This window comes from Typopeltis vanoorti, chromosome 6, assembly GCF_054136105.1.
Source record: "Typopeltis vanoorti isolate ZY-2024b chromosome 6, IOZ_Tvanoo_1.0, whole genome shotgun sequence".
Taxonomy (NCBI): Eukaryota; Metazoa; Arthropoda; class Arachnida; order Uropygi; family Thelyphonidae; genus Typopeltis; species Typopeltis vanoorti.
Genome location: NC_143554.1, coordinates 22,048,912 through 22,064,229, shown reverse-complemented (window position 1 = coordinate 22,064,229; position 15,318 = coordinate 22,048,912). Strand labels below are relative to the sequence as shown.

The window sequence follows — 15,318 nt, the reverse complement described above, 5'->3', positions numbered from 1 at the left end:
ATAGTGTTTCTCATCAAGAGCAGACCTCCCCAAAGAGTTTAAGTCTAGTTTGTCACATAACTGAGAGAAAAATATCATTTGTGCTTTTTATATACCCATTGTGGCATTGGGCTCTATGTCCTTTATACTTATTATCCATCACTTGAGAGGATTTTGGTCTAATCCTTCTTTGCTGAACAGGCTTCATGGAAGGACAACCTATTTAGGTAAGGCAGAGAGAAGAAGGGAAAGAAGGCAGACTCCCACTGCTATGAAAAAGAAAGTTCAGCAAGACAGGAAAGATACATCCCTAGCCCTCAAGTACTCTAATCACACTGAGGGAAAGGAGCAAGAAAAAGAGGAAAGAGCAGTCTACATACCATATAACAGATGTATATTATGTGAAGGAAGACTTGGTCCAGCATCAGGTACCTTTGGTTCACAACTCCTGTGTTCACTAGTAATGAGCCTAAGGTACAAGAATGTGTAAGCAGAGCAAATCTAAGGTGGTATATGGTTACTTAACAAAACAGATGTTTGATGCCAAAATTGCAGGAAAGAGACCCAGAGGTCCTGCATCAGGTACCTTTGGTTCACAACTCCTGTGTTCACTAGAAATGAGCCCAAGGTACAAGAATGTGTAAGCAGAGCTAATCTAAGGTGGTATATGGTCACTTAACAAAACAGATGTTTGATGCCAAAATGGCAGGAAAGAGACGCAGAGGAAGACAAAGGTCTAGGTGGATTGATTCAGTCAGAAGTACTTAGAAACATGAAATGTTAGATAAGACAATATTGAAGTGCTCACAAGTAATAGACTAATCTGGATGGAAAATTGTGGATAGGAGATTAATAATAATGCAAACTTAATAATGTAGTGCTGTCATAGTAGCCTGAAGACCCCCCCCCTTGAGGATACATATCAGGAAATTGATGATGATATTTAAGTATGTTGCTATCAGAGGGACGCCATACATCACTCTTATCACCAGCTATCATACATTTTCTTAAACTCCTTCACGCTAAATGCACTCACCACTTAAACAAGCAAAGTGTTCTATTCACCCATTCACTGCTTCATGAGAGAAAAATCTAACTTTCACCCATTCCTCAATCACACCCAAACTTCCCATTGTCCTCTCCCCACCTTCCATATAACAAAATATTTCATCAACCAATATCCTATAACATCCTTTCAGAAATTTACAGACTTGTATCATATCACCCCTTTTTCTCCTATCAACCAGTGTCTTGAGTCCACATACCCTTAATCTGCTCTCATAATCCACATTCCATGATCCCAATATCACCTGGATTGCACAAGAATATTTGTGCAATCCAGATGATATTGAATGTGTTTGTATCAAGGCCTTGTAAAGAAGCAAAATGACTTTGCATTCTTACATGCCAAAGTTTCTTCCAACATTGCAATTATCTTCTGAGCTGTATTTGAATTTTTGAATTGAACTATCACTGAATTGACAACCATTATCATTTGTCCACAGTTCCAGTCTATTCAAATTACTTTGCAAGTGTTGTATATCAGTAGCATCCCTGATTCCACTGCCTATCTTTGCATAATCAACAAACAATTGTCATACAAGGGTATTTGGCTATTTTCATCAGAGAATCATAGTAAAAAGTCAGCTGCTAGATCAACTTCAAACTTGCAATAACCAAGAAGAATGTGAAAGCAAGAAGGACTAAAGTATTACATGTGCTAATCATTTATGAGGCTTATTGTATACTCGTTTAATATTATAAAATTAAAATAAAAATAATAAAGAAAAATAAAGCTTTCTTCAAATGAAGAAAGGATGAGTGGGTTATGATACTGCACCATGTTGAAAGATGCAGGGTCTGTTTTACACATCCATCAGCTTTCATTCTTCCAGCCACTGTGATCAAAGGTCCAAGTACTTATCATGACTTCAGACCATATCTCTGCCACCATATTTCAAGTTGGAATGATGCACAGGATATTCCCCAAGGCTTATTTATATGATCAGAAAAATGTACACTGTGTTCTTTAAAACACTATAAGACTAGTCTGCTGAATGTCATGGCTGATGTTTGGTTTATATTTAGTTGCCCTTTCCACATTATCCTACAAACCTGAAACCATGTAGTTTCTCTAAACTCCTGTTGGATTATTTCCACATTGGAATGTCAAGATTTCTGCATCATCCCTTTGGTTGCAAACTGGCTGGAGAACACATGAACACAATTAACATACAAACATAATGCAGGTTGTCCAAAACAGTCAAATGTCTGAAAACATGGGGAAAATTTAATTCCCCATCCCATGTTTCCAACCTAGAAAGAAGGCTCATTATCCATACTTTGGCTAACTGGCTTTCTCAATTCACTATTCTAAATTTAAAGCCAGGGGACCCAAACATTAATAATAAAAAAAAAAAAAAGAAAAAAGGCAAAATATTCTGGAGGTTGTTGAAGAAGCTTAGGAATGGAGGAAAGAGTGCTGTAAAAGGAATTAGAGATGATAAAGGTGAAATGAAAACAGGAGAAAAAGATATCCTTGAAGTATGGAGTAATTACTTTGAAAAACTGCTAAATGAAACAAGTAGTGATGACAGCACAGTGATAAAAAACACTGACCAGGCATGCAGTCAGGAATACATATCCATACTTGAAGTAGAAAAAGCCATCAAAGGCTTGAAATGTGGAAAGGCAGCAGGAGTAGATGATATTCGACCAGAAATGCTGAAGTATGGTGGTATAAGAGTCTTACAGTGGCTGCACTGCATAGTTCAGAAAGCCTGGACAGAGGGACGAATTCCCGATGATTGGAGTAGAGCTCTCATAGTACCCATATATAAAAAGGGAAATAAAACTGAATGTGAGAATTACAGAGGTATTTCCCTACTGAGTGTTCCTGGCAAGATCTATGCAAGTATACTTGAGAAACGGTTGAGAAGAATTGTGGAAGAAAAGCTTACTGAAGAACAAGCTGGATTCAAGCCAAATAGAGGCTGTCAGGATCAGATCTTCACTTTACGACAAATAGTCGAGAAAGCATGGGAATATAACAAAGATCTGTATTTAAGTTTTGTCGATTTGGAAAAGGCATATGACAAGGTGCCAAGAGAGAAGCTATTCAATACGCTGCAGTTATATGGTGTCAATGGGGCATTATATCAAGCAATACTTAGTCTTTATTTGAGTTGTGAGTCAGCAGTTAGAATTGAAGGAAGTACAGGAAGATGGTTTAATGTTAAATCTGGTGTGAGACAAGGATGTACATTATCCCCTCTGTTATTCATTATCTATATGGATCACATTATGAAGGAATGTGGTATTAAACCTGATATCAAAATTGGAGATGTTAATGTCAGCTCTTTGCTTTATGCGGATGATGTTATACTTCTAAATAAATCCGCTACAAGTCTGCAAGATTCTCTGACTAAATTGAATAGCTGTTGTAATAGATATGGTATGAAGGTCAGCAATAAAAAGACAAAGACAATGAAAATAGGCAGAATCATTGAAAATGTCAACTGTGTTGTGAATGGAGAACCGGTGGAACAAGTAAAACATTTCAGCTACTTAGGCACAATTTTTACTGAAGATGGTAAACTAAATATAGAAATAGACAACAGAATCAGCAAAGCTGGTATCGTGGGAAGTCAATTGAATAAATTCATATGGAATAAGAAAGAAATTAGTCGGAACACTAAATTAGCTGTATACAAGACTGTGTTCAAACCAATTTTAACTTATGGATCTGAGAGCTGGGTCAGAAGTAAAACACTTGACCAAAGACTAGAGACCTCAGATATGAGAGTCCTGAGAAAGATTAGAGGCGTGAACAGATGGCATCAATGGCAATATCATATTAAAAATGAGGATATTAGGAAAGAACTTGACATTGTCAGCATCCAGGAATGCGTTAGCAGAGCTAATCTCAGATGGTATGGTCACTTAAATAGAATGGGAGAGGAAAGATTAGCAAAACAAGTGTTCTCTGCCAGGTTGGCAGGAAAACGACCCAGAGGAAGACCAAGATATAGGTGGATTGATACGGTACAAAGTGCCTTAGACGATAGAAATATAAGATCTGATAATGTTGGAGTCTTGACAAGTAACAGACTGATTTGGAGGAAAATTGTAGATAGGAAGTTAGTGATGATGTAATTTTTTCATGTAGTACTGTCATATCCTGTACACCCCTTGAGGGTACATGGCAGGAATTTGATGATGATGATGATGATGATGATGAAAAAAAAAGAAGTAAAATAAATAAAGTTTGAAAATGCAAATTATTATTTGAAAATGTAACCAATCTATTTTTAAAAATAAATTTTTTTCTCATGTTTCCAGACTTTTTGGATACCATATATTCTGGTATCATATCCTTAGCATAGCTTGCAATTCCAACCTACCTAGTCTTTTATTCCTTGTTTGTTTTGCGAGCTTTCTCAACATTGCTACTAGCTGATAATGTTTTCTAAGTGATTCTGGGAAAGCAGTTTTTTCTTTACTAATGGCATAAATCTATAGGCTATTGATCTTAGCATCTTTTGATAACTCTTCTGAAGTTCTTCTCCAAATACCACTGACATCTGTTTGTCTTACATATTGGTATAGCCCATATGTGATAACAGTCATAACATATGTTGACTCTCATTATAGCAGACATATAGGAATTGCAGAAAGACTTTATTATAAGTAAGATTCAACAGTATGTATGAGTATGAAGAAAGTGCTTATTTATTTATGTAGAGTTATTTAATTTAGTACATGAGTATCACTTGAATATACATATAAGTATACTTGCTTCACGATAAAACAGTTGACTCGATACCTAATTCAACATACAATGTTGCAGTACAAGGACATCTGTTGCACCATGAAACATGTGCTGTTGACTTTTGGTAGTATAAGTCAGGCTTGCTAACTTTCTCATACTGAAGACAAATTGTTTGCTATTGCACCATTAAAACTTACAAAAGCACCAACATGTGTGTGTGTGTGTGTGTATTTTTTTTTTTATTTTTATTTTTTAATGAACTGGAAACTATGCTGAAGTTTATCTAAAAAAATCAGAATTTCAGCACAACTGCAATTTATTACAAGGATTTACATTTAGAAAAAAGTGACGAAAGTCTGTCAACATAAAAACTTTTGTTTTAGAAGTGAAAAATTTGTCTGCCTTAAACTTGTGCATAAAGCAAGGAATGGTTTCTATTTTTAAATATCAGTTTTACGAGATTTTGCAACATGTGGACAACCACAACCATAAAGGTTATGTAAATTTTACAGTACAATTTGGGCTATTAACGAGCCGGTGACATGCAATATATAGCCTCTCCCATAAAGTTACACCCACCTCCTTGTTATATGGACTGTTTCCTCAAACAAATATGGCCCTGACAAGGTGAATATTGCCACCTTCAAAGCATACCTTTCCTAGTTGGAGAAAATGACAACTAGACCTATAGGTGGTAGATCACTCACTACCTTGCAAAACTGCCACTACTCTGCTTATTAGAGGCATGAAGTGATTTATTCTCTAGAGTAATGTCACAAGTTTCTGTACCCTCTCTTTCTTTTTACGTTCAATAAGCAGTAGTCTGGTTGGGCACAATTTCTACATTGTAATTATCTAAGTAGGAAGCCAGTAACTTCTCTATTTGAGATAATACATAGGATTGAACTGTTGGTAACACTTCAGGAGAGTTCCTGATCAGTTGCTGTTTCCTCTTACATATTGTTGAGCCAGGAGGAAGTGTAGTGGCTTGCAAGAAACAATGTCAAGACCATGCTTGGATTAGGATGAAATGAAGGAATTCTGTCTGTGTGACTTGTGCCCACTAGGCTTTTTCCCTTACTCCACTAACATGAAAGACAGCATAAAAAATCACAGTGCTAATGTAGCTAAAAACATCTCCTGTAATAAACAAAACAAAAAAACAAAAACAAAAATCAAAAACAGAACCTCTTCTTTTTATTTTGCTATCTTCTATCGAAGGTCAGCGACCATCTTGGCAAACAAACTGCACTCTTGTGCTAATCTGAGCAGTTGTGCACTGCTCTTTCCTGTCCACGTCTTGATGTTGTCAAACCATGATATCCTTTTTCTTCCTCTAGTTCCTTTGCCACCAATTCTTCCTATCAAAATAGTTTGTAGAAGTTGGTATTTGCTGTTTCTCATGATGTGGCCAAGATATGATGTTTTACGTTTCTTGATTATTTGTACAAGATGTTTAGCTTTGCCAATGGATTTTAAGACATCTTCATTGGTAATATTTTCTGTCCATGATATCTTTAGCATTCTTCTGTATAGCCACATCTCAAAGGCTTCGATTTTCTTGATGGTTGTCGCCTTCAATGTCCATGTTTCAACTCCATAGAGCAGAATAGACCACACGTAGCATTTCAGCATTCGGCATCTGACTTCCATGTTTAGGTCTTTATTGCAGAATAGTGTTCTCATTTTCATGAAGGACTGCCGTGCAACTTCAATCCTTGTCTTTATATCTATTTCTGGATCCCACCGTTCATTAAGCCAGCAACCAAGATATTTATATCTTGACACTTGATCAATATTTTTCCCATTGAGTGTCAGTTTCATTGATGAGGCTGGATGTTTGCTGATGATCATGTATTTTGTCTTGTTGATGTTTATATTTATTCCCATTCTTTGGCTTTCTATGTATACTCTGTCAATGAGTTTTTGGAGATCCATAATATTATCTGCAATTAGCACGGTGTCATCTGCATAAAAAAAAACAGAAAACAGAACCAAAAATCGCAAAAAAATAAAATCAAATTTTATCTCACAAAGAAAAAAATCCATGTCAAAAATTCCACATAGACTTTACCAATGTAAATGACATGCACCACTACTTACAAAAATCCAAACTTGATCTGTTATTTGTCACAACCTCATATGGCACCTTCTAAGACTACAGCTCACCTAAGTTTTCTACATAAAATTGTACCTTCTGTAAGAAGGCTGGAACATACACTTGTGTGAGCTCTGACATCCTATGTCAAAGATTATCTGATCTGAAATCCCCTTTATATGATCGCTGACTCAAGATTTCCTTGCTTTGTTTTGTTGCCTTCATTTGCTGCCTTTAGTACTCTCCTAATTCTAAATACTACAACTGACCTTTTTTGATTATCTATCTCTAAAAGTTGGTTAAATTTTAGTCTATTTACCTTATCAGTGGGATAATTTTCCTCTAAAATTTCACTGTCTATCAAAACCAAGCTGGGAGAGAAGAAATGTTTGCTGTTTGTAATAGGTCCAATACCTTGGACCTTTTTTTAACCACCTCCCTGCAATTACCCCAAACGTTAGCTTTCCTCTTGACAACTCTAATCATAACCATGTCCATGTTTCTTTCTCCACAGATTGTCCTTCTTCCAGCCAATCTCAGCCTTGTATCCTATGGCACTACAATGGTGCCAATTGGGTTGACCTTTAGGATTTCAATGTTTCTTGGTAAGATTTTTACTTCTGTTCTCCTGATCCAAGCACACATTCCACTCTAATGCATGAAATTATTCTTTTTGAGATAGGTGCTTTTATTTTCCATTCAGTCAAAATCCCTGAACTTTTTCCAAGCCCTAGTTCTCCACAAAAGTTCTCCAACATTTGTCATAGTTCAAGCAAAAAAAGTTCAGCATACATCTGATGGCTCGAGTCAAAAACTTCAGAATCTCACTAAGCTTAAACTACAGCCTATAACAACTGTAAAAACCTTGACAAATCTTAAGGGTAAAATGTACTAAGGTTGTCTCCTGCTCTAATGGCAGTAGATCCCTCTGGTCCCTCACCAAGGCTGTGAGGTGCTACTTCTGCCCCCCCCCCCCACACATCTTGATGGTACAATAATAACGTCTCCTAAAGATAAGTCAGAACTCTTAGCAAAGCCTCACCCCCCAAAAAAAAATCTTTTGCTAGTATAATATATCAAAAAAATATTCAAAAGCATCGAGGATTTAAGCCTTGTATTAAGAGCTTATGCTCCAGAACTAACATTCATCCTGTATTATCTGTATTAAATGTCCACTCATCAGGCATATGCTCAACAGCATGGAAGCAAGTTATATTCATCCTATTCCTTAAATAATGGAGATAAAGTCAGCTATCACACTATCATCCTATTGTCCTCATCTCAATGCTCTTAAAAGTGATGGGGAAGGTCACCAACAACACCCAGCTTCTTCACTACCTAGAGGGGCTACTGGTTAATTAGTGATCATCAATATGGATTCTGCCATTCTTGTTCTACAATAGACCTCACTAACCTTACCCACCTTTAGACAGAGGCCATGGAAAGATTTGGAAAACCTCATGTAGTCGCCCTCATTATTTCCAAAGCATTTGATTGAGTCTGGTATTGCAGCAGTCTTCCCAAGCTGCCATCTTATGGTCTCCATCCTATCCTTTATGAATGATTTGTCAGCTTCCTCTTATCTGATTTTTCCACCAATGTCAGAGTAACCCCCAAAACTCTGATTTTACTTACAGTCTTTCTACTATACATCAGTGATCTGCTCTCACTAATGTCCAATCCTATTTAGAGCTTTGCTGATGACAGTATACTCCATTCCATTTCAACCTTTGCAAAACCTTAAAAGCACTCAGATCATTCAAACTTCAAAATCTATTATGGACAATGCCTTGTACAACCATCTTCTAGCCATTTTCAAGTGAGGTGAAGACAATTTAGTAAATTTTGATTATTTCTCAGAAGAAAGACCATGCCTCACTGTATCTTACTTTTGATAACATTCTCAAAGTCAGTTTTCTTATACAGGGCTTATATCTACATCTACCCTATCCATAGTCTCTTCAACCTCCAAAAAGTTTCTTTTTTTTTTCTTGTTCTAAATGTTACTTCGCTTCTGCTCAACTCCTAACACTTTATAAATCCCAAATCAACCCAATCTTACAATATTGTTCTCACATTTGGGATGGCACAACAAAAACTTACCTCAGATATAATGATTGTATCAGGAAGAAAGCTATTTGCTTTAAACAGATTACTTCCATCTCTCTCTCTCTTACTGACTTCCCCCCAACCACTTTCCCACAGATGCTCTGTCTCCACATTATGCATCTTCTATAAGTATTTCCATTGATGCTGCTCCACTTTCCTTTATCCAAATATGAACATGAGCAGTGGCTGATCAACACCCATATGTTGTTCAAATTTGAACTCAAAACCAATACCTCTCATTCTCTTCTTTTATTCCACATTCCTCTGGAACAAAGGAATCAGTTTTTCTCAAGTATAAAATCCAACTCTTAACAGATTCCTGTACCTCTCTAATCACTTGCCCATACATGGCGCTATCATGTTATCGGTCATGAGACCTCTCGCATATGCAGTTGATATATAAATTTATCACCATGGCTTCCTTCAGTTTATTTTTCTAAAAGAAAGGATATTTTTGGCAGATTTGTGAACTAAGTGTTTGCAAGTACGTTTAATTGACATTAGGCAAATCTGTTTTAAATTATTTTTCATATCTCAATACTTGTTATGCTCTTATAAGGAATCAATAAAGTTTTTGCTATCATCTTCATAGATAAGTGACTTGTGTTTCCAGAAGGTTTTTAATTCATCTTCAAAGAGTAATATCAAAAAAAGAATCTACTTCACAGATTCTGCTAAGTGGAAAGCTTTATTGTGAAAGCTTATATAAAGTTTTATATGGAAAACTTTATACAAGCTTTCAATGTTTTATTCATAGTTGGATACACAAAGGCAAGTCAAGAAAAGCAGAAATAAAAACGTTTAATACCTGTGATAAGGCAGCCATTTTGGCAAAAAGAACTGAAGCAGCCTTAAGATAACTACTACTGGTTGATGTCTTTTATAATCAATGTTTTATTTCACAGCAGAACTTTGTACATCAGTTATTTCAAAACAAATCTATAAAGTTATTCAACTGTATAAAGTTCAAAATTGTAAAGCATAACATAAAGCCTTGCATGTGAAGAAATTAAGTTGGCCCTTAACTACAAAATATTCAATTTCAAGCCTTTTTTATTTTGTTATTTAATTTTTTAGAAACATATATGCATATTTGCAAGCTGTTTGAAGGCATATGATTATTATAAAGTGATGTTAATACATAATTACTACAAATATATTAATGCTAAAGCCAAATTCTGATAAAATCTGAATATTTACCAAAGCAAATGTTAATACTTCTGTAAATCCTGCATATGCAAGTTCTAATCGAAGCTGATCTGTCAGTTTATTGAGTGGTAACTGAAACAAAAATAAAACAAAGTAAAAAAAAATATATATAAGTAAGTTTAAGCTTCCAGTTATGTTCATTCATATATATATGGAAGGGAGGACTGAAAAGTTCTGACAAAAACCTAGAACAAAAATTATATTAAAGCAACTGATATAACCACAAGAAAGAACTTATCTCAAAACCCTTTAACCCTCATGTTTTATTAAAGTGGAATACTTTGTTGTTCTTCTTTTAAGATATATAAAAAGACATGTCAGACATGCCAATTGTTTGATAGTGATTATCACAAGTTTTCAGCACACCCTTGTATACGCACATGGAATTCAAAGCAACATGCCATAAACTAGCAGGTGAGCTAAAATAACTTGGATTAGATCTTATCTTGTCATGCTATTTTTCTCTTCATGAAAGAGATCCTTCATTTTCTCAACAATATTTCTAAAAGCAAACTGTAATTCTGCTAACCTCTTCCCCTTTTAATACCACCCCCTCTCACTCATCAAAATACAAACATCAGACAAGAATCAAGAGAACTTACAAGTTAAAATTGTAAGCACATTTCTTGATTTATAGCATACAGTGAATATAATATTTCTTATGGAAATCTATTCTGATACCTAACAAAAAAAAGGCTGAAATCCAAGAGAATTTTTTAATGATAATTCCACCTTTGTAATGATGAAACCTATTGTATATTAGTACCATGGATGAATTAAGGGTTAAATAATCAAGAATCCCTCCACAGTAGATGAACATATTTTTCTAGACAAATTCAAGATTTCACAGAATGCTAGTTTCAAACATGATGAAAATCATCTGTCACTTATAGGCTTTTACAAACATCCATCCGCTCATAGTGGGAAATGAACCTACATCCTTCAAACAAATTTAAAAACTGCAAACTTTACAGTCTATCTCTAACTAGATGCAAGACACTGACTACAAATGAACACACTTCAATTATAAGTAATGCACTGAAGTATCGAAATGAAATTTTATATTGGCTTTATTAGTTGACCAGATATTTGTAAAATATATAAGAATTGTCTACAAGTTTCACCAGCATTACTGTCTGGCTTCTTTAGAACATGTGTAACGGTACATGGAACTAACGTTTACTAGTAAAAAAGAAGAATGGAGTAACACAGTCAAATAAATTAAAACAGTGCTTAACATCATAAGCATGGGACGTGGTGTATTAGTCATTGTTTATTGAGCGCGTTATATAGTTTTTGGCAAAATGAAATTCTGGTAAGTTGAGCAAACTTATTAGGCTTTTCCAGATGTCTTTCAGAATCATTCCTTGATTTCTGTTTAGATTTTCTCCAGAGCAGAGTACAACGGCAGCTTTTTGAAGTTTCTACATCGAAAATCCTCTTCTATATAGGGCATGGAGCTTTTATCCCAATTGATGGTGTGGTTAGAGATCAAGAAGTGATGAAGTATCTGTTCTGTTGTTGTTCACATCTCCTACATGTTCTTTTATTCGAATCTCCAGGCTTCTCAATGTTTGCCCTATGTACAAATTTAAAAACTGTAAACTTTACAGTTTATCTCTAACTAGATGCAAGACACTGACTACAAATGAACACATCTGAATTATAAATAATGCACTGAAGTATTTTTTTTTTATCTCATAATTTTTAAGTGAATTTCACTTAATGGCAGGTTGTAATCTGTTGAGCCAAACATTCTGGCAGCATTTTATAAAATATGGATATTCATCCATGTTTTACACTCTATTAAAAATGAAGCATGTTGAGGTACCTTGCAACTAGTTACTTCATGTACTAGAATATGTGTTCTGCATTATGGAATAGCAAGGGCAACTTACAGTAAAGTTAACTGCATTGCACAAACTAGGTACAAATGCATGCAAATTTCACTCTACACTTGCTTCTTCTTCTTACTTTTTCACTCTTTTACCATGTGGTGTTGAGGGTTTTCTATTCATTAACCTGCAACCATACACAATGATAAGGTGGTTAGCCCTATGCCTACTGGTGTATCCTATGTCTGTAGAAGCGTTGAGTTCTCAAGGCCAGTTTGCTTGCTTGTGTGATGAAAAACTCTACAGTCCACATCCAAGACCAGCTAACTTGGCTATGTCTGAGAACGATCCTAAGCTCCTCACGTCAGCAAGGGAATCAAACCCAGGTCACTCCTTTCTAAGGCATATGGTTGCGAAGCGCATAGCCACTGGGCCAACCACACGGATTTTACTAGGGTAAAATAACAAGGCAATCAAGGATTAAAAGAAATTATGATAAATATCCACTACATGTTACAGCCAAGTAACAAAATATTTGCCTTAGAAAAGAAAAACTAGAAAGTAGGAAATAACTGGGTTTTTATTGGTCATAATGTTACAAGAAAAAATTAACCTACTACTACTACTGCTGCAACATCACTTTTTTGACCTCCTGTGGCTTAAAATTTCTTTGCCACATTTTGTTTCATTCATCTGCTGCCTCTACCACTATCCCAATTCTGAAAACCATTCTGACCTGTCTGATTTCCTATCGTCTATGCTCAATTTCAACCAGTCAAAATTTTCATACAATGAAGTAATCTTTCTTGGTGATTTCAATGTTCATAATTTTAATTGGTTCCCTTTTTCGAATTTCACTGACCAAGCTCATCAAGTTTCATTGCTGGTGGAACATTCTTCCATCAGCCATTCACAACTTCATGTGCTCTGGCATTACAAAAATGTCAAGTGGGAGGACTTATGTGATTTTTAATCCTTCTTTCCATGGTCAGACTACTGTCTGACCATGGAATACTTCAACCATACTCCCAACCCCTAGTCACATGATATTTATTTGCTATAGGCTCATCTGCCTGCCTTTCGTGTCTGGAAGCAATATATATAAAAAAAAGTTTCCATTATTCATACTGTAACAGTTTTTACAAGCTTAACTGGATAGTGCTTTAGTTTACAGTTGTTAATCTTAAGATTTATTATTTATTTATTTTATTTTCATTATTATTATTTTCTTTTGCTTATCCTGACAAAGCCACACATTATTTTAGTCGCAAAACTAGGAGGTTAATTTATTTCCTGTAACATTATGACCAATTTCCTACATTGAAGTTCATTAATCACAAGGCTACATAAGCTTGAAAAACTCTTATAAACATGAAAAACTTTAAAGTTATAATTTCATGCTGGGAGAACGCCATCTTTAAGCAGTACAAAGAAGACAACTGTCATACCAAATATATTCTTTCATTTTAGAAATTATGGACTTTACAACCGTGTTATAAATAACTATTATAATTTCCCAAAGTTTCTACCTTCATCTTAAGGTCATCATCTGGAGTATATACAAGGACAAGTTGAGTTATATTTCACACAGTAAGCTAAAGAAACAATGATTTGATCACCGGTTATTCTACTGGCATGATCTCTAGTGAAAAAATATATATACAGATAAAATTAAAATTAATTAATTATTTAGAAACTACATCAAAGCTAAATTCCATTTAAGATAACAAGAAAGAAACATTCTTTCTTATAGATAGTTTTCTTACAGTAACAATGATGTCCTATTTTTAACATTACAATTGCTATATTAGATTTAGGATTGTGGATTATCTACAGTTCTGTTTATAGGTAACTCTTAGGGAGAAAGGTTCCATGGGTAGAATATGTGCCTTCCCATATGCTTGGGATTTTTAGACCATCATTATTGTTCAGATTGCGATGGTTGATAAGACTCTTACAGGCTTCCTTAAATTTGCATTCATACCATGTTTTGGTGTGATGTAAACAACTGGTTCTTTTCCAGTCAATTCTATGTAAAGTCAATCCTATGTAAATTTAAGGAAGTCTGTGATTCTTATCAACCACCCCAATCTGAACAATAATGATGGTCTAAAAATCCCAAGCATATGGGAGGCATATATTCTACCCATGGAACCTTTCTCACTAAGATTTAACTATAAACAGGACTGTACATAATCCACAATCCTAAATCTAATATAACAATTGTAATGTTAAAAATAAGACATCATTGTTACTGTAAGAAAACTATCTATAAGAAAGACTGTTTCTCTCATGTTATCTTAAATAGAATTTAGCTTTGATGTAGTTTCTAAATAATTAATTTGTAATTTTATCTGTATATATATATATATATATATATATATATATATTTTTTTTTTTTTTTTTTTTCACTAGCAGTCATGCCAGTAGAATAACTGGCATGACCAGTTATTCTACTGGCAATGATGAAATCATTGTTTCTTTAGCTTACTGTGTGAAATGTGTAACTCAGCTTGTCCTTGTATATACTCCAGATGATGACCTTCATATGAAGGTCGAAACGTCGGGAAATTAAAATAGTTATTTATAACACAGTTGTAAAGTCCATAATTTCTAAAATGAATGCTGATCACTGTGCAACATTAAAATAAAATAAAATATATTCTTTGGCATGAGAATATATTCTTGTCACATCTTAGCCAATTTCAGGACTATATGTTTCAAAGGCTAATCCCCCCACCCCCCCCAGTTAATATTGATTCTGCACAAGGTTGCAATATGTATTACACTGCTGCCATTGGGGACATGAATTAAAGTAGAAGAGTAGTCCTACTGATATTTTTCTTGAAGAACTGAAGGTTGTAATTGTTGGAGAATACCTTCAGAGAAAGGCTATTCCAGAAAATAGAGACAGACGGAATGAAAGATGGGAGAGGCAGGGCAGGTTCAATGGGTTTGAAGTTGAACTTTAAAAACATGGATGCTCAACTGAGTGGGACAGCACCCAGTTCAGTGATCAGCCAGACCAATCTTTTCTGCCAGAGCATAAAGAATTTTTAAAAAGGTCCTTGATGAGATTTGTACAAGTAGCTCAAATCAGCAAAAAGTAGCATCTGGAAAAGGATGCTTAGTTCCTTAGAGGCTGAATAAGCAGCAGATGTGACATGATGTGTTTTACCAGAAAATGTGAGAATGGTAGTCCTTGAAAGAAAAATATATTATTCTGCTATATAATATGTGTATATATAAGAGTACCAGAAGCTGAACTGAGATCCTTTTTGTGGTAGGGGGGGATATTTTGGTAGCACTGAAGGTCA

At 35.0% G+C, this 15,318-nt stretch overlaps 1 protein-coding gene across 4 annotated transcripts in view; it reads right to left on the bottom strand.

Moving 5' to 3' along the window:
* The window catches only part of beta-PheRS (phenylalanine--tRNA ligase beta subunit), a 251,748-nt gene that overhangs the window by 85,696 nt on the left and 150,734 nt on the right, over positions 1-15,318 (bottom strand). For all 4 annotated transcript variants that reach the window (XR_016548477.1, XM_090394711.1, XM_090394713.1 and 1 more), the window contains exon 13: positions 10,158-10,238. Coding sequence is in view for 3 of the 4 variants with exons in the window: in XM_090394711.1 (XP_090250837.1) it covers positions 10,158-10,238 (81 nt within the window). In the remaining variant the exon portion in view is untranslated. The remainder of the gene's footprint in view (positions 1-10,157; positions 10,239-15,318) is intronic.